The following is a 25887-nucleotide window of genomic DNA, read 5'->3' as shown; positions in this document are numbered from 1 at the left end:
AAAAGGAATGTGGAGTTAATAAATATCCCCTTCATAGAACTTCCTTCAGCGCTCAAATGCTGAGCATGGATCCAGCTGAAGCCTTGGTTCTGACCACCCAATGAAAGAAGAGGACATGAATCACGAAGTATTTTATTTCCATTGATATCAGCTGTAGTTCTGATTTATTCGTAAATATGTATACTCATGGTTAATAATATATTATTGTTATTGTTATTAGCTACGAATTAAGTGATCAACCAACGCGAAAGACATTCAAAAATGTTCATTTGATTTCGTTTGCTTATTTATGTACACGTAACGCAACACACACAGAGATTCAAATACATTGCACTAACTTCTTGAACTCTCATCATTTGGCTAAACTTTAAGATCTATTAGTTCTTAGACATGTGTATGATGTAATTCTATATATGCAAATATAGTTTATTTGGAGTCAACACATTTCAAAAACATTCAAACGGTAAGCGGCACAATTAACCTTAATATTTATACACACCGAACTAGAGGCTAGAGGGTTTTCGTGTATATATATATGTACATATAAACACTTTAGCTGGGCAACAATTAAATCTACCATGTTGCTGGGCTCAAACAACACAATAAATGCAATTTTAATTGCAATTGTTGTACGTGGCTGTGGCTCCACTCCCGCCGCTACATTCCAAAGGGGCTGGGTTCCAGCCCCTTGGGAACATAATTGCGCCCCCTTGTCAACTGTCTCTCCAGTGCTGCGGTACAGGTCTTAATTGTACCTTCAGCTTGTACATTGGCCTATGCATAACTCTTAAATTGTATGTTCAGATAGTAAAATGGCTTAGTCGTAGTTAATCGTAGTTTTAGAAAACACATTTTTGAAATTATATCACATTTTTCATTCATTTTCTTTTGTTTTCCGTTTCCGTTTACGTTTCCATCTCTATATCTTATTCCTTTCTGCAATATTTTCCAACAATCCTTGAAGAAAGGGATAGACAAGCTTAAAGATAAACACTTAATATTCATTTACTTCTTAATGGCTGACAAATTGTTTGACAAATCGTTTGGTTTGGTTACGCGTACATCATAGGAAAACGAATTTATTCGGTTGAGGGGAGCGGAATAGCGGATATATACTCTTACGTTCTTTATTCAGTTCCCTTGGGCCAGCCCTCACATGATACTGCTAAAGTTCTAAAGTTTGATATAGTTATCGTTTCTTTAGCAGGAACATGAGAGGGCGCTCCCGTTCCCCAACCGGTTCCCAGTGCTGCCTCTCTCCCTGTACCGTCCTGTTGGACATTTGGAAAACTTAAAGTATATTCACATTTTCTGACACTTACTCGCGCGTATTGTTACTGGATGCTTCCATGGTGGACTTTAGACGGGTATGGCTGCCCGTTTCCTGGAGGCTGTTCCACTACCTATGCTGCCGCCATCGCTTCCGGAACCTTGCGTCATTGTTTGCTGCTGCTCTTCCTTCAATGGCTCTTGTTGAGGGTCCAGTGCCTCCAGTTGCCGCTGTAGATGCTGTTCCTTTAGCAGCTGCTGCTGCAGTTCCTGAGCGTTTAGTTATAAGTTTGTCTGCAGAACGGGCCCCCGATGGCTGCCATTGGTGGCATTGGTGGTTCCTTTGGCATCTGTGCTGGTGGATGTTGCAATTGTAGTCACTGTGGCAGCTATCGCAGTCACTGCTGCTGCTGTTGTTCCCACAATTCCTGCCGCGGCTGTTGCTGCTGTGGTTGCCGGCGCACTGGTAATACCATTGACGGCCGTGGAGACAACATTGGTAGCGGCTGCCTGGCCGTGCTGCATCTGACTGATTTTGTTGTTGTTGGATACCACGTGCTCCTCATTGTCTCCACTGGCTGGGGGCGTGGGCGTGCTCGTTGCTATGGCCGTATTATTTGGGACAAACTGATCGGCAAAGGGAATCTGGTTATAGGCATTGATGTCCAGCGATGTGAAGATGCTGGAAATCGTCTGCGTGGCCATTTCGCATAATTTTTTCGTCTTCAGCGAGGCCTCTGCGACGGTGAGTTAAAGGGGGAGAGCCAAAAAATGGAAGGGCAAGCCAACATAAATTATCTGGTAACTGCTTACCCGTATTGGTGGGCGTGATGTGCCTCTGTATCTTCTCCTCCTGGGCGCAGGTGGCGGCGCCCACAACCGCAGCGGCCATCATCGACGAGGGTCCTGTTCCTGCCGTGCGGTGCATGTTGCCATGGCGCGGAGGCATCATACTCTGCCGCACATTGCGCTCCGGACGAATGAGTATTATGTAGAGCTGTAACGACATTTCGAAGCAAATAAAATCATTGCTAATTAGATGGAAATCATTTGCGACTACTCGTTTTCCACACTACGCATTCAACCATTGAACGACATGACTCTTCAAATAAGTTTCATCTGGTTTCATAATGGTTTCCATTAATAGGAACTGCGTGACCAGGCGCGCCCACCCTCTGCCCAGCCTTAAGTCCTAGTGTCATTAGCCATTTCCCATTCGCAATGGCCAAAACAAAAGGCCACTGAGACGAGTCCGTCTTAATTTACGTTACGTTCCCCTTACGTTCGTTTGCGTTGCGTCCTGCTACATATTGCTCGAACATTTCCGGCCGTACTTTGACATTGTTTGGACGCCATTTGGATGGCGTTTCTTATTGTACTTCCCCGTGTGCTATTGTGGGTGCTACTGTGGCCGCTTTGTGCCCATATTTGAAAGCAAACAAGCAAACAAATGAGGGGAAAAAAACTACATACTCCCGCAGAGGTAAAGCTATGGCCGCCACATAAGTCAGCGTGAAATGAGGGAATGGCAGTCGGAAGTTAAAATTGCTTGCCGCCAACATGGTTTCGTCCCCTCTCTGTGTATCCCCCTTCGAGCAGGAGAGCAGGAGGCGTGGCTGGTGGCACCTTTATGGTCAGAGTGTAGTTCAATGATCCCCCGGCTTGTGTTCCTGTGGCATGCGGCAGTTACTGTGGCTCCACTCTTGCCACACCAATTGTAAATTGCATTTTTATGGCCCAAGGTGTTCCTCTGTTTGTACACCCGAGCCCCCGTCTATGTACAATGTGCATTGGGTGACATCTGATAGGAAAGTTGCCTCTGGCTTCGTCTAGGCTATGGGCCAAGGAGCCAAGGCGCACAGTCGCACAGTTGCACAGTCGCAAGATACTTTATTCCCTGACATTTAATAATAGCCCCAACGTTGAGTATTTATAGCCTCTTTCTCCCAGCGGTCGAGGGTTATAGTACCATAAAATGCGGCTATTTATGCTGTTTCTGGATCTGCATGTGTGAACGTCGTGTTTTCAACTTTTATCCAACTAGGGGGAAACTTTGTCGCAGCTTCTAAACTGCTTTCTGTGTGATTTCATTTCATTTAATTAGCCAAGGAAATTGTTTTCCGCAATTCCTTTTCGCAAAGCAATTTTATACCAACTCTGGTGCACTCTCTGCATGCACCTCTTCCGAATGTATGTCCTCCCCATCCCTACAAAGCTTGAAGTCGTAAATGGTTTTCGATGTTTGGCTTGTCCTGCAGTTGGCCTTCAGCAAGGGAACTCATAATGAACCGGCCACAGCTGTGTGTGCAGTCCAGGCCCATTCAACCTTTTTCAGCTCAGAGCACCATGACATTTTAACTTTGGCCACGATTGAACATAAAGTGTACGACGAGGAGAAGCGATGATTAAAAATAGTCCGACAACTACCAGGGAGCGGACATAACGTATTCGTTTGCAAACTTAACCGCCATTGGCGCCTTCTTATCATCGTCTCCTTTCGCTTCCGCCTCCATGCCATTTTAATGAACTACTTGCGTCCGTTTATCGTTTTTCCAGAGAGAGAGAGAGAGAGAGAGGAGAGAGGGAGCAGAAGAAAGGCCAGGGACTGAATCGAAATTCAATTTACAAATTATAGCGGAAACGACTGTGAAATCGGTTAGCGGAATAAAGAAAAATTGGAAATAATTAATATACAATATGTATGAAGCAATTACCAGTCGTCCGGGCGATCGACCGACTGGCAAGGCACTTAACCAAATCCGTCCCCCATCGCTCCCCCACTCACACTTTCCTCCCAATTACTTACCTTGGGCGAGAACAGACATGCGATGGTCACACTCGCGGATAGACTGATGGTCACCGACATGCTGGTTATGCGCAGGGGCACATGGTTGGCGGTTCCAAAGTATAGCGGCACAAATGCCAGCCAAATCACGCAGGTCGTGTACATGGTGAAGCCTGTAAGGAGTATGGGGAATCAGGATTTTTTCGATCCAGTGCGGGCCCACGTCCTCGATGAAGACTCAATCAATCGGTACTCACCAATATGCTTCGATTCGTTGAATGCCTCTGGTATCTTTCGCGTGAGGACCGCGTGGACAGTGCAAATTAAAATCAAAACGATTGGATAAAAGAACGCAATCATGTAGGAGGCATCTATATACGAGTCGCAAACGAGCATATTATCCTCGCGTGTCGGATAATGATGCATGGCATGTGATGGAGCAATTACCATCCAAACGCCGTTGATGAGTATCTGCGAATGATGCAGACAGACAGACGGAGAGAGAGAGAGGAAACCATGCCAAATGCATGGAGAGCCCTTCGCCTTTCCCCTCCTCCACGCCCACTCACCTGGACAGTGACGAGGAACATACAAATCACTAGCTGAGATTTCGGGCTAATGAACGAGGGGCGCTTGGCAGACTGTTTGCCTGCTTTGAAGATCCGTGCAATGCGATTCGTTTTGGTTAGCAGTGCAGCATATACAACGGTGAAGCAGAAGCCCACGCCGAACCTGCAACGCGTACAAAAAAATCCGTTCACAACCGCATCGCATCTCCACCCGCTTGCGAGGGGGGGGGGGGGGCATCTGCACAACTTACCGCTGAATGGCGCACACTATGTTGCTAGGCTTCAGGACCAGGGCAAAGGTGACGCCGTAGCACATGAAAATGCCGGCCAGCAGGATGTAACTCAGCTCCCGTCCAGAGGCTCGAACTATGGGCGTATCATTGTGCCTGTGTTGCGGAATAGAGTGTGGAGTGAGGAGAAAAGTTATCAACTTCAGTCATGTGTACACCATGTATGTATGCTTCTGAAGCTCCAATTAGGCAATGATTTGTTGGTTAGCTTTCTTGCATAGGTACTCGTATTGGAATATTATGGCTAACTTTTTAATTGCCATGAATTGTATGGACAAAGTTTCCCGAATCGGAAAAACTACACAGGATATGTGTTCAAACTCTCCCTCCCCGACCTCACACGAGAGTTTGAAAATTCCCTTTTTTTGCACTCACTTGACAAATACGCCCATTACAAAGAGCGTTATCAGAATACCCGTGGAGCTAAATGCCATGGCCCCAATAGCCCAGGCAGACTCTGGTCGCAAGTACACCTCTGGTATGGCCCGGCAGTACTGCTTTTGGGCGTCGGGCAGCGTGCCCCATTTGCACAGCTGGCAATGGGTCTCGTCATCAGGGTGACGAATCTGCGAAAGTGATACAAACAAAGGAGACACACAAATCAACGCAAATGGAACTTCTATGGCCTATTTCAATTGTACTCTCGACACCAGCACCGAGGAGCCTCAGGGTATTCGTTTTCCCACTCCCCATTCGCACTGTACTTGCACCGTGTATCTCTGGTGCAGTGGCTTCCATTTCCATTGGGAGAAAAGCTCCAGCAATTAAATTAGATGGTAGGAGCAGCAGCAAACGCAGCTGGACCGAGTGGCCGGCACTTACTTGATAAGTTGTACAATTGAAACAGTGCCAGCAGCAGCTCTCGCCCTCGACATATTTCTTGGCCTGACCAACATCGCAGGGCAAACTGCAGACGGACTCTGGTGGCTTCGGACTCAGTCGCTTGAACTTCACCTCTGTGTAGATGAAATAGAATGGAATGAAAATCAAAATCAAAGTCAAAAAATGTAAATAGAAATGGAAATTGCTTTGGAACGTCTCTTGTCTTACCAGACATATTCAAACGCAGCTCGCCCTCGTAGTACTCGCCCACCTTCACCCAGTGGTACTGGCCGATCTGCGACTGCTTGAAGTGGATGATGTTGTACCGGGCCGGTCCATCGCCGTTCACGTCGAAACGAAAATGGTCGCCGCTGAGGCCTGCGGAATGGGTAAAGCGAGGGAAAAGGATTTATGGCTTTACTCCTTGAAAGAAAGGGCTACAACGGAACTGATGCTTTATCAGAAAATTGACTATCTGTGTCAGTCAGAGCTAGAGAGAAGCCTTTGGCTGGAGCTTACCCTCTCCATTCCGCCCTCTCGGTCTGTATAATTTATTGAATTTCAAATTGAGTTCAATGACGATGACAAGCAAGTCAATTTTCCACTCGAAAACATAGCCAATGCGTATACGCAGGGTAGGACACTCGTTCCGTTCCCACACTAAGACCCATGCCATCATGTACACGTCCAACCACAACGAAATGCCAGCGGGATATTTCCACTTAAATTTATACGTATATGCGCAACATTTGGGACTCGACCTGCGATGGTGGAATGATGGTGAAAAGCACTTCACATGGCAGACATTATCTTCCTTTCCCTTCAGAAATTGTCACCGAGCGCCGTCCAGCAGGACTTATCAATCATACGCTTCGATTTCATTTACCCGCTGTTCCACTTCGTCCAGATGTCAAAGACAACATTTAATCCCTTCTTACCTTTAAATTGAACTTTACGCAAATATTTGAGCAGGTCGGCTCCTTTGGTGGGCTTCATGGCATCGCACAGCGAGGGCCTTCCCCCGCACAGGTCGTGATGCATGTCCCTGAGCAATTAATGTGGAGTTATGTGCGTTTCTGCCATTTCTCGGCTCTGAACTTACCTAAGAGCGTAGGCAAATGCCATAACCGCATCGCTAACGAACTGCAGCTGATCCTCAAAGACAGTGTTCTGCCGCGAGAGTCGCTCTTTGTTGGTGCACTGTTTGGTGTAGTTGTTGTAGGGGGTGCTGGTGCTGCCTGGGTAGCGGCATTGGAAATGATCCTCCCAGAATTCTAAGGGTAACGACTGTAATCGCATTTATGCGTGGATTGGCTGTGGCAGGGACTTACCTACGAACCACGGATTGCGTTGGTTGTTCTCGACAGTTAAGTTGAGGAAGTACTCCTCAAAGCCGCGCACTGGATTCGCCTGCGGCTGCACGGAGAGGGTGCCCTCCACCTGTTTGTAAGAAGAGCGACCACGTGGGCGAATGCTTGATTAAATTGTCGCAAAACAAAAGCTAGAGATGGGTGCCTCTTTCAGTCACGCACTCATCTCTCGATTGAAACGGTTTCACAAATTAATGTAAGCACACAGACGGACAATTAATTTCAATTAAGCCACAATTCATCATAGAAAAAACGCGATGAAACGCGCACTGTTTTCTATTATTTGCTCGGACCATCATTTATGCGCTTTCGGAGTGCCAGACAGCCACAGCCACAGTCAGCACGAATTGTCACGCCTTTTGTGTGTCTGGAACATCACCATCAACTGCCGCTGCTCCTGCTGTTGCTCCTGGTGCTGCGAATCATTTATCAAACGCTGCTACCGTTTCGCTCATTTAGACCTCATAATTTCCGACTGGCAGAACTCGCTCAGTCATCGGCACTGGCTGACGGAGCAATAGTTTACTTGCCTCTGGTTCGTAGTGGTCGGAAACAAGATTTCGAGCACTCCAGCCATCGGAGCCTATCCAGGAGAACGAGCCCGTCGCATTGGCCCGCCGTACAGCCCGCATCACCTGCCTCACCTCCTGGTCGGACCCGAAGATGATGGCACCTATCCACAAAAGCACAGGCAGCACGCAAAAGATTTAAAAGGAAAAAGAACTCAAATTAATTTTAATTGCAATAAATACAGAATAAGCGGCTTAGTAGCGTCAACAGAGTCAGGCAGAAGGCTTCCACCACATTTCTTGTATCAACATATATGTCTTTAAATATTCTATTCCATAGGGTTATAGCAGTGGTCAAGCATCATAATCATGTCAACCGCAGTAATACCAACTAATTTCCCTCTTTAGTTTAGAAATTGTGTCAATATATGAACGTCGCAAAAGGCAGAATTTTCAATTGAATATGCCTTGAAACAAGTCCGAGGCAGCGAGGACATGGAATGGAAACTCTGTTGCTGATATTTATTTTGGGGATAATTTTGCACAAAGGATACTTTACTTATATCAGAGGGCACTATAAAAGAGTTAATGCAGATACAGCATTGGTAAGCTGCAGGCCATACTCTTTTGTGTGCGTTTATATGATACGAAGTAGTCGCATTCAAAACCAGAACAGAAACCAGTCATACCCGATACTATACTGGACTCTTGACAGCGGCTCTTGATAGCAGCTCTCTCTCTCTCTCTCTGTCTCTCTATCCATTCCATTGTTATGGACTCGGGCTGCCGTCCACTCAATTCCTGGTCCTCTTCGTGGCTGACTGGGATCGTTGTGAGTGGCAGTTGTCACTTCTTATCAGGCCGCAGCCAACAGGCAGCTATTCTCGTGCCTCTCCGACACGCCCCATTATCGATTCGCCTCTACAGTAACAACAGAAGCAGCCTCATAAGAGCCGCGTGAGCAAGAAGAAAACTCATTCAAACGCAGGAAACCTTGTCATAAGGAAAAGACTACTTTTTGGAGTTGCTGTCTGACTGCCTTTTCAGACTCATTAAAATGCATTTACTTCTGGTGAAGACATCAAATTTGATTTACTTACACACTCTCTTGAACATTGCATGCAAATTTATATGAAAAATTTTCTAATTTTTTACCAGTAAATTTCTGATAAAATGTGTGAAGTGTGAAGAAATTTGCATAAATTGAACAGCATGAATGTTGGGCTAAAAAGAAAGCAAGAAATAAAACTTGGCAAAAGTGCGATAAAAAGCAAAAACATGTTAGAGCCCCAGCCCCCAGAGCTCAAACTCCACCTCCAGCTCAAGCTCCGTGTGTGTGTTTGTGTGTGTGTGTGTGTGTGTTGGTTTCTTTGCAAGGGTAAACTTTGCCCCTGACGGCACTTTGCAGTCGCAGTTACCCGTTTTGGGGCTCTCATTTTTCAGAGAGAGCCCAGCCCGGACCCCCGCCATATGCAAAATTAAAGAACTGATGCCGGAGAAAATACTTTGTCAAATTGATTAATCGTTAAGAAGAAAAAGGATTGTTGCCAGGAGTTGGAAGTAGGAGCGGGCGAGGCAACCAGTAAACGGTAAACGGTCACAAATCACAATAAATAATGATTGTTGAAGAACCATTTTTATGTGGAGGACCCGGGTCCGACCCCCCGCTTTACGACTCTTGATGGCACATTTATGCAAATCAAATATTCTTGGCCCCAGACAAAAGTCAATTGTTATTGGCGGGGGCACTGAGACTTGCGCTGGCGCTGGTACTGGTGCTTTTTATTGGCATCGCCATCGCCCCACCGACTCTCTCTTCTCCTTATTAATGACATGCATAAAAGGTTTAGATGGTAATTATTATACCCGATACTCAAAATGAGTATTGGGGTATATTAGATTTGTGGTAAAAGTGGATGTGTGTAACGTCCAGAAGGAATCGTTTCCGACCCCATAAAGTATATATATTCTTGATCAGCATCAATAGCCGAGTCGATTGAGCCCTGTCTGTCTGTCCGTCTGTCCGTCCGTCCGTCCATCCGTCCGTCCGTCCGTCCGTCCCCTTCAGCGCCTAGTGCTCAAAGACTATAAGAGCTAGAGCAACGATGTTTTGGATCCAGACTTCTGTGATATGTCACTGCTACAAAAATATTTCAAAACTTCGCCCCGCCTACTTCCGCTCCACAAAGGACGAAAATCTGTGGCATCCACATTTTGAAATATACGATAAAACCAAAAACGCAGAATCGTAGAGGATGACTCTATGTTCTAGAGTGTCAAATCTCAACCAGATCGTATAATTATTATAGCCAGAATCAAGAAAACAATTTCATTCTTTCTCGCTCTGTCTCTCTCTAACACACAGGTTTCATGGTCGGCTTTGCCAATTGCAAAATATGAGTTCAAGGATCTCAGAACCTATAAGAGCCAGAGCAACCAAATTTGGTATCCACACTCCTGTGATATCGGACCTTGACCGTTTCGTGTCCAAATTTCGCCACACCCCCTTCCGCCCCCGCAAAGGACGAAAATCTGGGGCATCCACAAATCTCAGAGACTATTAAGGCTAGAGTAACCAAATTTGGTATCCGCACTTCTGTTAGATCTCACTATAAAACGTATATCTCAGAATTTCGCCCCACCCTTTTCCGCCCCCACAAAGGACGAAAATCTGTGGCATCCACAATATTGCACATTCGAGAAAACTAAAAACGCAGAATCATAGATAATGACTATATCTATCAGATTGCTGAATCTGGATCAGATCAGATCATTTTTATAGCCAAAAGGAACAAATCAATTTGCACTGGCTACGCAGCCCCCGACGTCACGCTCAGACTGATTTTCTGTCTCTCTCGCACGCACTCCTTGTCGTGTCGTTTAATATTAGCGGCGTCTGCCGGAGGAGAGCCATACTGACTTAGTATCGGGTATAACTGTAGAGTTGCGGTCTCCGCAGCAACTCACAACGTTCCCCCTCGTTTTTAATATAAGTGGCATTTGATTAAAATTTTGCAATGTTCCGTTAAGTTGGGACGCAGTCGAAAGTTAAATTTGATTGACATTTATTCTTCTGTATTTTTTTGTGCACGTTTCTGCTCTGTTCCACGGGGACTGAATTTAGAATGAAAAATTGTCCTGATTGATATCGGACTGCCTGTCTGGCATATACTCTTGAAAGCTTATATTGTTAAAGGCTTTAAAGCTACTGGTCAAAATATTTTAATAATAATTCAGTTATGGTAATACTTCAATAATACAGAATATTGGATTGTCAGATTGATTATCTTTCAATTTATGACCACAAAATTTGTTTGCCAGCAAATTAGTTTAATTTTCTATGTGAAAATCTCTGCCCCACTTTCCATTTCCTATTTCCTGAGAGAGAGAGTCAATGGGATGTATATGCATTTTAATTTCCTGCTGTGAAATTTGTAATAATGACAGAAAACAACGGAAAAATGTTTAAATGTTTTCGTTTAATTTGTACAATTTCCGTGCCACAATCCCCAATCCCCAAAAATGTCACAGTTCATGCCCTGCGCAATGCATTCATTTGGTAGGCGTTGGGAAATGTTTTTCCTGTTGTGTTTTCGTTTGTTGGGGCACGCCTTCCGTTCAAATTTTCATTGAAAATTGCATTTCGCCTGTTGCCTTGACAGCTTCATATTGTAGCAGCTTCCCCGCTTAAGTGTTCTCCCCTTCTTTGCACGGCACTTACCTCGAGCGCGTGGCTTGGTCAACAGCTTTTGCACGATATTATCGTATGCAATATCCTCGGCCACTCCGGAATCCTTCACCAGCTTTTCTTTGATGGCAATACAAATGTTATGGCGCGCCAGTAGCTCCTCCAGCTCCTCGAAAGCCTGCAAACGAGACAACAACCTCGGCATGAGCAGATTGTATATTGTTATAAAAACACACGGGACACATGCCACCCCGCGAGGGCTTTATCCGCGTACTCGGATGTGCTACAATGTTTAAATTGAGCGTTTTAGGGGTACCCACCTTGATGCCGTAATTACTCTCCTCGTAGATAATCGAAACGTAGCTCCATCCCATCCGCATCACAATCTCCACCATGGCCTTCACCTGGTAATGATCCGAGGGTATGGTGCGGGAGAAGTACTCAAAGCGTTGTTTGTTGCTCAGCTCTGGGCTGGTCGAGAAGTAGGATACCTGTTGGCGGAAGATTATGATGACATGATGCGAAAATATTTTCATTACAAAAAGGGACCAATATTATGTTGACAAAGTGCCCTGTGCTGTACGAAATTCCCTTTGATGAAGGGGATTCATTTTCCCTTTGACTTTTCTTAATTTTGTGTCCATAATATCCCCTTGTTTTTCGCGCTTTAAAGGTGCGTACTCTTCTCATGCTGCACAGAGACCATAAAAAATGCAACAAAAGTAAATTCGCACAGAGGATGGCATTTTAATTGACCAAAACTGAAAACAGAAACAACTCTACGCAAACTCAACGATAGGTAGGTCGAATGGGGAACTAATGATGTGGGTCGAGAGCGAGTCATCTGGCAAGTCATCTGCAAGTGTTTAACTTCTTCATTTCTAATTAAGTGTCATTACCATTCAAGTTAAACAAGTGCTTGCTTGCTCCTCGAGCCACTTTCGAGTATCGGTGGAACGGACAGCAGCTTGAGTAATGAATTTCTCCAAGAGGTATTGACGGAAGCCTGATGGGGGGAGGGCTCAGGGCTGCGGAGTTCAACATTTTCCCGAGGGAATGGATTACAATTGCAGAATCGCGACAGCTTGAACAGATTCTCATTAAATATAATATTTGTCAGAGCCTCTAGAGATTTCGCTGCATCTATATTCTAGTGATATCGAGAGCTGAGCAATAATTTGCAACGGAGCTGAATTGCCTGATCTGCAGTTGACCACAATCTCAACCGTTCTGCAGGAGGAAAGGGAATGAAAGCTATAGCATAGCCCCATAGCACAGACTTGGGGAGCAAGCAAAAGAAATGCAATCAAATGCTTATGTCTGATTTATGAGTTCTCTTTCGGAAGGAGGCAGCTTCCCGGGTCTGCATAAAATGGTTCCCACTGATGGTTCCTCTCCTGCTGCTGTTCCTACTGCTCTTTCTTCGCTTGCTGCCTCTACTGCTCCTCCTCCTACGGCGGCTCCTGCTGTCGTTGCTTGTGCGTTTTATGGGGTACTTGCAGGAGGTAAAGCTAAGTACGGCTATCCCCAGCCGGATCCTGCCAGGGCTCCGGTTACTTAGTTATTCTCGCATATCGACTTTTGGTCCCCGAGTCACGTACGAGGAGCCATAGCCGTCGCAGCAGTAGCGGCTACTTAATTTCTTTTGAGCAGCATCGTGATTCCACCCACATACGAGTACACAGAGAGAAATAAGGTTGCAACTGCTGCAGTTTGTGTGATTTGTTGCCTCTTTGGTTTCGACTAATTTAGTAGCACGTAGGGGCACTTACAAGTTCTGTCCAATGCCCAAATGGCATCCATGCGGTTGCTGGCCAATTTTAATTACTAACTAAAATACAGGGGGAACTTCTTGTGAGTCGAGTCCACAGCCACACAGCTGTGAGCAATGCACAACATTTTGAAACTGGCAGAAAAAATTGTTGAGCCACAAAACTTCTGGTCGCATATTGCATCTCTGTCCCTTCAAGACTGGGCACACACTTTTGTGGCATACAGGACACACACACCATACATGGATGACACTTACCTGGGGTATGCGGAATAAGCGCAATAAATTGGCCACTTGTATGGAGGTTACCGAGGAGGCGGCGCCCACCACCCCGGAGATGACCTTCCTTACTTGCGTCTTGTTGCAATGATATTCGGCATCGTCAATGTTGCTGATGGAGCCTGCAAAGAGGAGAGCGAGTGGGAGGGGGCATAAGTACAGGTTAACTTTGCGGTTAAAAATTCCTTAAAGGCATACTCATTGGAAGTACCCGTGGACCGTCTTCCACCGGCTTCTGCCTCCAGAGCAAACCTCTGTAGGAGGCCCCAAATGAACAGAGTTCACCAGTTCACCAATAGGTTTTGAATCTATTTATTGTTTAAATGATTCCGCTCAGCACTTGTTGTGATGAATGTATTTCAAAACGTGTCCCGGCTTCGATCTCCATCTCCCTTTCAACTTGTCGATAGTTCTTAGCCGATGTTTGCACCTGCTATCTCCACTCACAATACAGTTAGTACTTCCACTAGCTCTATCGATGGTGTGGTAGATACCAACGCCCGCTGGATAATATTGAAATTATAATTTCTTATACGGCTTCATTAATACTGAGAATATTTACAACTGAATTTTGAAATGGAAAAGTTTTTTGGCCATGTGGACGGCCAGTTTGGTGTTTAAATTAATTAAACTCTGTCCTGTCCCAAAATATTTGATTATGTCGAAACAGCACTTACAGCTACCATACACCATGGTATCTGTATCTGATGGCTAGAAATGCGCACAATGGCTAGTGTATAAACAACTGCATATGCATGCCTAATTAATGCCACTCTAACTGTCTAGTTCGCTTTAGTGCCTTGGCGCTTTTGTTTTTGTTATATTTAAATACTTGCCTGGCTATTCATTGATATCCGCTGGCTATGCATGTTAGCCTTGTTCTGCATGATAAATCCCGTTTGAATGCCGGAAATAATAGCTGGCGTTCAATGGTGGCCATATGTTTGATGGCAATTTGTATCGCTTTTGTGGGTTTTGTATTTTTCTGCTGTCAATTCCAGGGGAATTAAACGATTGATGGATGCTGTTGAAGGTCATGCAAATAGGGCTATACCTGATGTTGAAACCAGATAAGTACGTGTACATAAAATATACGCACCATTCAATTTTTGGCTAAAACTGCCACCCATTTGCACTGCTTTTGACCAATTTATATGCCCCACTAACCACAATTTAGGTGGCGTAGTGGCACGCCCGCAAGTGCGAGAAGTAGCGTCTGCTGCCGCCAGCTCTTAAATACAAATTAATTAACTCTGTGGGCTGTGGGGCACTCACTCGATGCCTAACTGCCTGGGTCCGCTCCCGCGGGACTGCCGCTAGGCATTACTTCGCGGTGCGGGCTGTGGGGTCATCCTTCTGGCTTAGTTTGTCCGGCTTCGCTCCAGCCTGCGCAGCTCCTTGATCACGCTTGCTGCCATGTAGGCGACCGCGTTCCAAGATTGCTCATCGGCTAGCATCTGGTCGGTGAGGGTGTCCACACTCACTTCTGCAAGCGTCTCCCCTAGCCTCGTTCGTTCTTGCGAGAAGCGGGGGCATACAAAGAAGACGTGCTCTGCATCCTCGTCGACTCCAGGCCCGCAGCAGCTGCAATACGGGTCGTCAGCATGCCTAAAGCGATGCAGGTACTGCTTGAAGCAGCCATGCCCCGTCAGCAGTTGGCCCAAATAATGGTCCATTTGGCCGTGCCTTCTTCGCAGCCATGGGCTAAGCTAGGGAAGGAGACGTCTGGTCCACCTCCCTTTTGCCGCTTGGTCCCAGCGCCGTTGCCACTGGGCTATAGTGCGCTCTCGCCGCTCGCTGGCTACCTCCACTCCGCTCTGCCGCTCAGCTGCCAGGAGATCCAGTGGGACCATGCCTGCCACAATAAGTGCGGCGTCTTCAGACACCGTCCGGAAGCAGCATGTAACCCTCAGGGCACAGCGTCGGTATGCGCTTCTGCAGTCTCTGCTGTATGTGGAAACCATCATTGCTGGTGCCCACACTGCTGATCCATATAAGATTATGGAGGTGACCACCCCAGCGATGAGCTGCCTGCTACGCTGCCGTGGTCCCCCTGTATTGGCCATCATCCTGCTTATGGCCGCCGTAGCTGCAGTCGGCCTTGAAGTTCAGCCTCTGGTCCATCATTACCCCTAGGTACTTTAGCGCAGGCTTGGTCCTGATGATCGTGCTACCGACTCTCACGCATGCCTGCTCGACCTTTTTTCTGCTGCTCATTAGCACAGCCTCCGTCTTCTTCTCCGCCAGTGCTAGCCCGTTGGCTGCGAGCCAGGCCACTATCATCCCGACTGCTACGTTGGTTTTCTCCTCTACGTCTCTTACGTGTTTCGACACTGTCACCAGTGCTATGTCGTCGGCGAAGCCCACCAGGGTGCACCCTTCCGGTAATGTAAGCCGCAGGATATCGTCATACATCACGTTCCACAGTATCGGCCCTAGGACCGAGCCCTGTGGGACGCCTCCGGTGATTTGGTGATGTTCTGCTCCTTCTTCCGTGTCGTAGATCAGGACGCGGTCCGTGAAATAGCTTCGCAGAGTCCGTGTGATTTGCTCAGATATACCCCTCCTGGTCAGGGCCTCTAGGATGCTCTTCCAGCTGGCAGAGTTGAAGGCGTTTCGTACGTCTAGTGTACATACTAGGCAGTACTTTTTGTCGCCTCCAGCCCATCGCGTTCCTGCCATGGCTTCCCTGGCAAGGTTTGTCACCATCTCGATGGCGTCAGTGGTGCTCCTCTGCTTGCGGAACCCGAATTGGAGGTCGGAAAGTCCGCGACGCTCAGCCAGTTCCGCCTCCAGTCGGTTACATACCATCCTCTCGAAAATCTTGCCCATGGTATCCAGCATGCACAGCGGCCGGTATGACGATGGGTCGTTGAGCTCTTTGCCTGGCTTGGGTATCAGAACCAGCCTTTGCCGTTTCCATGCTCGTGGGACTGTCCGCTCCGCTAGGCACTGGGTGTACATTGTGGCGAATGCTTCCGGATGGGCTCTAATTATGCATTTTAGTGCTGCATTAGGGACTCCATCTGGACCTGCCGCTTTCCCGATCTTCAGCTTACCCGTGGCCTCCAGTACTTCTCTGGCAGTGATGATGGTGGTGGTGTCCCTCAGGCTAGTTCCTTCTAGCCTAGCTTCCTCTTGTAAGGGTGGTTGTCCAGGGAATAGGGTGCCGACTATCTTTCTCATATGCACCGGATCCTTGGGCATAGGCTGTCTGTTTAATCTCCCCATGACTAGTTTGTATGCTCCACCAAAAGGTTCCGCATCGGCCGCATCGCAGAGCTCCTTGAAGCATTTGAGTTTGCTGCTTCTGATGGCCTCCTTCAGCTCTTTTCTTTTGGCCTTGAATGCAGCGCCATTTCTGCCAAATTGGGCGGAGCCTCTTGCTCGCTGGTAGGCACGCCGAGCTGCGCAGCACTCCCTCCTGGCCTTGGCAATGTGCTCATTCCACCACGGTACTGGCCGGTGCCTGCTTCCTCCGATCTTTCTTTTTTTCATGGCTGCATCACAGGCCGCTTTGACGGTCCTGTAAACGGCAAGCGCGGATGCTTCAGCATCCCCGGCGGCGCTTAGGTTTTCTGCTGCCGAGAGGAGCGCGGCTCTGCTCAGGCTTTCCGACTTGTACCCGGCCTGGAGCGCCTGCTGTATCCTTGTTGTGTTCCTGGGTGCAAAGGTTTCCGTCATTACGGCTAAGTGGTCACTATGGGTGTAAGCACTCAGCACTTGCCACTTCGCGTGGCGTGCGAGCTCTGGGCTTGCAAAGGTGAGGTCTATAATAGACTCCCGCCCTGCTTTGCTGATCGTTGGTGTGGTTCCTGTGTGAAGGAGACAGACGTTCAGACTTGCAAACTCGTCCAGGAGCGATGTCCCACGGGGTGTGTTCTTGGCGCTGCCCCAAGTCGTGGCCCAGGCGTTAAAGTCGCCCGCTATCAGGACCGGCGATTTGCCTCGTGCGTCGTTAGCGATGTTGCTGATGATCGCCTCATACTCCTGCTGCGTGAACCTCGGTGCTATGTAGCAGCTGTAGACAAAAGTGCCGCTGTGCTTAGCTCTCACATATCCCACTCTGAATGCTCTGTGGGTAAGCTGGCCTGGTTGTGGGCCACAGCTCCAGATTGCTGCACCTCCGTCTGAGCTTTGCTGCCAGACTCCTTCGTGTTTTTTGCCGTACGGCTCGCTGAGTAGCGCTATGTCGATCTTCTGCTCCAGGACTGTTTGCGCCAACAGATCCTGAGCAGCTCGGCAGTGGTTTAGGTTGAGCTGCAGGAGCTTAACCATCAACCAGTTTTGCTAGTGCCTTCTTATACTCAGGGCAGCTGCGACTGAGGGCCGAGTGGGCTGATGAGCGGCCGTCTCCTGGCTTGCCAGCGCATAGTATGCACATTGGCGGGTTGTTGCACTGGTTGTGCTTGCGCCCCTCCCCACCACATTTGTAGCATGCATTGCTTGACACAGGCCGCTTGGATCTGCACCTGGCTGCAGTGTGTCCATAGGCCATGCACTTGAAGCAGCGGGTTGGCGCAATCCGTTGCCGCACGCGGCAGACAACCCAGCCGATTCGAACTTTTCCGAGCTCCAGGAGCTTCTTTGCGAGTGCGGGCTGAAGGTTCAGCGTAGCTACCTGCGTTGCGCCATATGCTTTCCGCATGTACGGCACTGCTCCTTGTGTTAAGTCGCCGTCGATCGCTGCAGCTATGGCCTCACATACCTCGTCGCCTGTCGTGAGCTCGTCTATGTTGAGTACCTCAACCGCGACTGTCTCCTGCATGGCCTTCACGGCTGCCTTGTCCCCAAGCGCTGCCTGGATGGCCATCTGCAGCTCCTGGGTGGCGGGGTCTGAGGATTGTTGCATCCTTAGAAGCAGCTCGCCCGAGGCTGTCTTCCTGATGCCCTGAACCTTGTTTTTGAGGCTCTGGAGTGTTGGTGCTGCCTTCACCAGTTTGAGGATGTCGGCGTATGATGCCTCCTCGGTGCATTTGACCAGCACTGCGTCTGGTCGGCCTGTCTGCTTGCGTTTCGCACGCCTGCCTCTCACCTCACTCCACTTTTGTGTAGGGTTGGTGTCTTCCGCCTTGCCGCACTGCATCTTGGTTTCCTCTTGTCGAGTGGCGTCAGCTTGGTGTCCTTGCCTGGGCCTTCCGCGCGCGCTCTTCTCCTCAGTTCGGGGTGTTGCCTCGCTCTTGTGGGCTCCTGATGCCGTTTGCGTCGCCTTAGTCGCACTGGGCTTGGTCATCCTGGGTAGGGGGCCAGTTGGGCCTGCAGTGTGATCATGGCACTGGCATCCTCCTGGCGCTGCCCTTTTATCCTCTGGCGCCTGCAGATGGGATTTGACTTCCACTTGCAACTCCTTCATGCGTGCTACCATCTTCTTGATGGCCATGTTGATCGACCTCTGGCCCTTCTCGTTCATCTGGTAGAGTAGGTCGTCCAGGATTGCGCCAATCTCGTTTATGTCCTGTAAGCAGTTCCTGCTTCGCTTGGGGGGGGGTTTTTCTCCCGCTACTCGATGGTGTAGGGGGGTCCCTCGGCCTCTTCAGAGTATCAGTGCCCTTGCCGCCGTCCTGCGTAGCCCCACTGGCAAAGCTGTGCAACGAGCTCTGCTTCATTGGCGGTGCTAAAGCTGCTTGTGGCGGTGTTCGGGCCACCTTTGAGGCTTTTTGGAAAGCCATTGCTCCTTGGCTTGTAGCGAATTTTGCTTCGTCGGCCAAGTGTGCCACCGGCGAAGCAGGATTCGGGGGAACATCTCTCAGGGCCTCCAGGGTCCGCGCCCCGGCCACGGGATTCCTCCACGCGTGTGAATTTGGGATGGAACTTATGCGTAGGTGTGTGTGCGGTTTGCAAGTGATCCCGCCTAGGAGTTAGGCAGTACCTTCCCTCAGGTGCGGTCGCTGACAGAAGCTAGCTGCTGTGGGCGCAGTTATCTTCCGCAGCGGGCTCTGTCGAGGGCTGGATGCTTTGGCACCTAGTGCCCCTTCACCGCACTGCAGTCGATCAGCTGGTTAGTGGCCTGCACTATCCAGCCCTGGTACCCCAGTCGATCAGCTGCGAGGCCTGGAGTGAAGAAGAAGAACGGGAGAACCGGCCCAAAGGAGAGAAAGGATGAAAAAAGGTGGGAATCTCCAAGTGACGAGTGAAAAGCGCCGTCCAAAGCACTCACGGTGGGCCCCAGCGCCCCTGCCCCCTTTGGGTGACCGTGGAAGTGCAACGCGCAGCCCGGATCAGAAGCCAGTCGGGGTGAGACTCGATCCTCCCAGGTGAGCACGCGGTGTCAGCAAGAGCTTGAGCTAATTTCGGGTATTTTTTTCCAGGTATCTTTCGCGATTTGTCTGGGTCTTGCAGAGCAGCGGTTTGGCGCGTCCGCACTCGAAAAATTCGCGGGTGACTGTCCTGCGTTGGAGAGGGTGCTTGTCTATCTGTGTGTGTGTGTGTATGTGTGTAGATGTTGCCTCGCGCCTCTTTGTTTGCACCGATAAAAGTAATAAGCGGCTCTTTATACACTAGACAGACACTATCCATCTGTCTCTCTTTCTCTCTACTTCTACCCGACTCTCGCCATCTCCGTCGCACTGCTTTGTGGCACAAACCCCAATAAGCCGAGAGCCGTTTTGTCTTTGGGGAATTATGCATATTTAGTTAGCAAGAGCTCGTTTCGTTTTTCAGCCGCTTCCCGCTGAGCGAAAGCCACATAATTTATTTATTAATTTAGTTTATTAATAAAATCTTTGACGCTAGCTTAAGGAACGAACGGGCCATCTCCAGCCATCCAATACAGTTGGAAATTGATTGATATGCAACGATGGCAGATGAATGAAAGATGGAATGAAGGGAAAATCCTGCAGCAGTTTCACGGGGCTACTGCGAGTGTTCCATTTGGTTGCTCAAAGTGGAATGAAATATTGTACAAAATACACTGGGCTAACCAGTGCCCCGAGTTGGGTTTATGTAAATGTATCAAAACTTTTGCATTTTTAGCCACATTAACCGAGCTGCAACTGCTCCTGCAACTGAAACTGAACGAAAAACTGTAAGCGCAAATGCAAACAATGAAATCAGCATAAGCCCAATGTCAGAGACACACAAAGTGGGGGTAAAAATACATACACACACACACACACACGGAGTAATTTGCATATAAATTTTCGCGAAGCGAGCTTTGCATGTGGCCTCCCGGTGGCTGAAATTTGCTGCTGCTGCTTACCTTTGATAAAATCCACAGCCATCTCCAGGCCATACGAGTCCTTATCGCAGTCGTCCAGGAGATGAGCCCCCAACGTGATGTGGGGCAGCAGCTGGGCTTTGTTGATGCTGTCTATGGTAAAGAGCACGGCCTCGAGCGCCTGGATGCCTCCCTGGGGCATGATCGGGCCGCAGGTGATGCTGTCCTCGTGCGAGTGGACCATCATCAGGCCACCCAATATCAGATCCCCCTCGATCAGGGCCTCGCGCTTCACCGGCCAGTGGCGCTGCGGCTGGACGGCGTGCAGGCGATCGTTCAGGAAACTCACGGAGTCTTGCAGGGAGCACTTGCCACTCCCGTCCACCACCATTAGGGGCAGTAGCAAGTTGTTGGTGTTTTTGAGCGGCAAATGGCGGCCACGATGCCGTCCGTAGCGGGGAGCGGCCATTTCAATGTTGCTATGGCGCTGGTACTCTTCCACATCGAATTGATCATAGAGATGGTCGTCGCTAAGACGCCGATTGTGTGGCTCCGACTGTGACGTGTCCAGATCCGCCGTTTGTGCCTCATCATTCACATAGTCCGGGGCTTGCAGGTGCCTGCTGCTCCACTGCCTCCATTGTCGCCAGTGTTTGCCCAACTGCTGTTGGTTCTTCTCTAATTCTAGGGCCTCGTAGTGACTCTGTCTGCTCTGTATCCGACTGTGTTTGCTGCCATGATTCTGTTGGTGCTGGTGTGGGCGCTGATGATGATGCTGGGCCGGATACGAATCAGGATGGTGCTGATGATGGCGTCGCACTCTGCTTCTGGGTGTCGCCTGCATCCTCTGCTCCTGCTCCTGCCCCTCCGCCTTCTCTTCTATGTCGCCAATCACCTCACTCTCGGCCCGCATTGGATGCCACGCGGAGAGCACCACCACGAACAGAAAAACAGAAATTCGTACGAGCCATTTGCTGCTGCAATCCACTCTCATGTTGTCATTAGCTTTGGTCCTTAACCTCTCTTTCTCTTTCTCTATCTCTCTCCCGTTTTCAATATTTCTGTATATATTTTGTGCACTGAATTATCGGACTTTATTTTGATATGCATGAATTTCGGTTCGTAAAGTTCCGATATTGCTCACAGTTCGATGGCTGCTGTTCATCCCCCTGATATGCGGCACACATTTTGAATGTGGTTGTGGCTTTCGGTTGCTTCGGTCTCTCACATTTTATGGATACTTTTTACGCTTTATCATTTTTAATAACTGCATATGGAAACGAAAACGAAAACGATTTATGTTTTCCACGATATTAATTGATAAAATTGAGGTTTCACCTTCGTGATTTTCCGCACAAAATCAACTTCATGCAATCCATTTGTTTTTGATTCGTTTAAATATTTCAATCGGAATTAAAGTGTTTTTTGGTAAAGCGCTTTATATTCATTTGTGCTCTCACTATTTCTCATATTTATTCATTTATAAATACATGTACATTTATTACTTAATGTTAGTTTTACACATTTTCTGGCTTTGTTTAATGTCACAGCAAATAATTCCAAGTCATGCATGATTTGACCATTTTCCAGTTAGGTTTTCATTAAAATTGTACAAAAATTGTTTCGTAGTCAGACCAAAATTTTAATGCCAGAAAAAATATAAAGCCTCCAAAGGGTCCATGGGCTTAAAACTGTCAAGCTACACCCCCACCGCTCCCGATTTAGGGTAGCAGTGGGCGTGGCCCTTGGGCATTTGCCCATAAAAATGATTTCCCTGAGGTAAATTTAATTTGCATAAAATTTTGTATGCCACCGCTGCAAAGAGTTGGCGCGCCGGCGGCTGAAAGGAAAAAGAACTGCAAGAAATCCTTTGCTTTGGAGGAGGAACGGGGGGCAAAATGAAGGGAAAACGCAAAGTAACGTAAAATGGGAACCCTGCAAAACCGTAATTAACCAAATTGTTGGCGCCGTAATGATAGACACCGGAGGCTGCTTACACGCTCGTAATTTATTTTGATTACATTTCTCGTCAGGCTCTGTCAGTGACTGTCTCGCTCTGACTCTCTGTTTCTCAGTTGTGTGCTGTCTGTCTCTCTCACCCGGGCTCGTCCTGGTTTGGGTATTACAATAAAGTCAAACTTTTGGTTGTGTTTACTACAAAAGTAGATCAGACACTTATGAGAGCTAAGCTCTAAATAGAGCATGGAAAACCTTTGATATTCCTGGGGAATCATCAAAGAAAAGCGATGGCCTGATAGTGAGTAGATACATCTATCGATTGTTTCGCCTTCTAATTATCATGGGAATATCTAATGTTACGCCTCAAGTTTTTGGGTCTTAAGAGCCACTCTCCACTCTCCTTACTTTAGTCAAGACTCTCCTGCTGTATTTTTGTACATCTTTTGCATAACAAAGTCTGTCACTGACACTCGCCTCAATTTGTTTTTATTGGACTCTACTGTTGTGTACACGCCATGTTACGGAATATTCCCATCCACGACACCCACCCATCTCATCCCATTTCATTACGCTTTGTCATTGTCTTATTTTGCATTTTCTGTGGAGAGGCGACTTTGATTTGATTGAGCATTTTGTTCGTTTTCCCTGTCATTTTTTCGCTGATTTGAATTTTCTACTGTTCCGTGTTTTCTTTTTTTTTGGTTTGTTTGGACCCAGACGTTGAAATATTGTCCTGCTGAAATGCTGTGTATTGCTGGCTGAAATGGCTTTAAAAGCGGCAGAATTTCCGACTACAGAAGATATCAATTTGTTTGCTTCTTTTTCTCCTCTTTCCAGCTTCCGCTGCAATGTTGCGCAAATTGATTTCCATCGATAAGATTTACACTCGCATTGACAATTTGACAATTGACAATTTCAGAGACTGTCGACTGGATACGGGCCATGGGCCACGGGGTATACGCAGGACAGTTGCTAGCAATTCCCGCATTCCGTACTCATAAAGTGCGGTATGGACTATGAGTATATTAAAATACTCAACTGTAAACAGAGCCACCATCCTGATGCATTCATTTCTCGATGGCCATTCAGAGGAAATCAACGACTGGGCTATTAACGTGCAGGATGCACACGACCGAGCCTGTGCAGGGAATTCTTTTTACCATTTCAACAGCATTCACGAATTGAGTTTCCTTGTAATTCCTCAAAAGGAAATGCTACTTGCAAACAGCAAATATGTTGAGTGGTTTGTTTCAGATGCATACAATATATCCACTTTTAATTATCATTCGGCTCACAAACGGAGAATACATTATAATGATTGGGTAGTGGGTCCTCGATAGCGGCCAAACTGGGACTGTGGGAACTTTTCAGACTGTACATTTCTGGAGCTTTTTTTTCACCCGCTTCCCGCATTTCACATTCCATTTACAGAGATTTTTCCTGACATCTGGAAAGTATGTGGCGACACCCAAATGTGACATTTACATGTGTGCCAGCCACAAACAATAAAGCAAATTTGAGAAATTCACATCAAATAAGATTCAATAAACTGCCTGCCCCTGTATGTGGCATGTAGCCCGCATTCAGAGGGCATCAGCCTGAGCGCTTGGGCTGCAGCTAATGTCCTGGCCCGCGCTCCCGACTCTCCTAGATTACGCGTCGCCTTCAATTTGCTGGCGCAAAAAATCAGAATTAATAGCAGGGCCTTCTGCTCATGGAGCGGGGGAGCCCTAAAAATACTACACAAAAAAATGAATAAATCGGAAGAGTAGAAAAACTGCGCGACATACTTACATACATATATGCAAATGGGTTCACCAACAGATGTGTGTGGGTGGGTGGGTGTGTGATAAATTTCGTTGACATGACAGAAACACAGGGAGGTGACAGCCGCCTAGCAGGTAATCTGTAGCTTTCAGATTTCACGTTCACTTGAGGAGCACCTGCTCCTTTGAGTTTTTGACAGTTGTGCGAGAATATATTTTTAATTTGATTATCGTACAAACGGGCAATAAGATCCAGAGACGCTTGGAGGAACTCAGATTTATGACGAACCGAAGGCTAAGTCAACAATAACTTCGAGCATAGAAGCAGAGCGGCGAAACTTAGTAACATTTTGGTATTCGCCTCACAATGTAATCAGCTCGAGCAATTTGAATGGGTTTTTCTCGGCTTCGGTATGCTCTGATGTGTCTGCTCCCCAGAGAGGGGGGACCCGAAAAGACAATCGGGTCCTTCCAAGTCGGGTGGCTCCAAGGGCGAAGCGAATACCGGGGTGGCTGCCAAGCAGAGCGTAATCGCGGCTGGTAAGCGCACCAGGACCGAAGAACCCATGGGAGCCCCGGCGGGCAGCGTCTCTGCACCACGGGGAGAAAAGCCGTCGTACCAGGACAGGAGACGAGCGGCTTTCATCCTGTCCAACGAAGACCCGAACTTCAGGGCGTCAGCCGAAGGAAAGGAGCAGAGGCTGTGGGCCTCCTCAGTCCTTCCACTGTTCCAGCCAGCCAAAGCCGGAAAGGGCGCAGCCAAGTCCCCCAACAAGCGGCAACTCTCAGCGGAGGACCCCGCAAATCAGCCAGGCCAAGCCCAGCAAGCCAAGCGGGTGAAGACCCACCTCACGAACCGGTCGTTCGCAGAGGTGGCGAGGGGCAAGACCCTGATCGGTGTCCTGGACAGGGGCGCCGAGGACGGCCATGTCCCTCGCGATAAGTGGCACCTGGTGGAGAACGAGCTCCAGGAAAGGTTCCTACTGGAACTCGAGGAGAACGGCGGACCACCGCCAAAGTGTGAGGACGCAGGGTGGCATCAAGGCAAGGTGAAAGCCATCGCCTGCCAAGACGCTCGGTCTGCGGCCCTCTACATGAAGGCGGTGGCGGCCCTCAAAGAGGTCTATCCAGGGGCGAAACTGGAGGCCGTGAAGGGGGAAGATGTCCCTAGCCGCCCGAGAGCCAGAGCCTGGGTCTCGGCTAAGCCTGCAGAGCCTGAGAAGATCCTCAGGTTACTGCAGGTCTGCAACCCCCACCTTCCTACAGCCGATTGGAAGGTGGCAAAGGTGGAGGATATCCGAGGGCAGAGGCGCCAGATTATACTCGTCCTAAATGAGCAATCCATTGATCTCCTCGCAAAGTCGGACTGTGTAGTGGATTATGGCTACAAGAAGGTCACCATATCCACTTACAAGTCCGATCGCAAGGGCAGGCAAGCGGAGGTCGAGCCAGACCCGGAGCTGCCGGAGATCCCGAAAGAGGGGGCCTCGTGCGAGGAAGACAACCCGGCGTCGGATGCGGCGTCCATGATGTCGGACGACAGCCACATCGTTGTCGGGGAGGAGCCGGAGTCCCCAGAGAGCGATCTAGAAGCAACAATGGTGGAGGCGAGCCTCAGGAATGTCGTTGACGCTCCTGCAGATAAACCTCCACC

The 25887-nt window shown here is 48.3% G+C and overlaps 1 protein-coding gene across 1 annotated transcript; it reads right to left on the bottom strand.

Annotated features, from left to right (window-relative positions):
• Positions 1-116: 116 nt before the first annotated feature.
• On the bottom strand, positions 117-21532 carry LOC117191595 (metabotropic glutamate receptor 2-like). The gene is given in 17 exon segments (XM_033396418.1): positions 117-2006; positions 2083-2266; positions 4076-4227; positions 4312-4525; positions 4624-4786; positions 4875-5009; positions 5289-5479; positions 5736-5869; positions 5964-6113; positions 6674-6780; positions 6838-7009; positions 7067-7175; positions 7636-7778; positions 11336-11480; positions 11623-11793; positions 13332-13474; positions 20551-21532. Coding segments are annotated over 17 exon segments (3912 nt in total). The 5' UTR covers positions 21503-21532; the 3' UTR covers positions 117-1359.
• Between the last annotated feature and the right edge of the window lie 4355 nt (positions 21533-25887).

Source organism: Drosophila miranda (genome assembly GCF_003369915.1).
Source record: "Drosophila miranda strain MSH22 chromosome Y unlocalized genomic scaffold, D.miranda_PacBio2.1 Contig_Y1_pilon, whole genome shotgun sequence".
Lineage (NCBI taxonomy): Eukaryota > Metazoa > Arthropoda > Insecta > Diptera > Drosophilidae > Drosophila > Drosophila miranda.
Note: the sequence above shows the minus strand (reverse complement) of the source record. Positions and strands in the feature narration are given on the sequence as shown.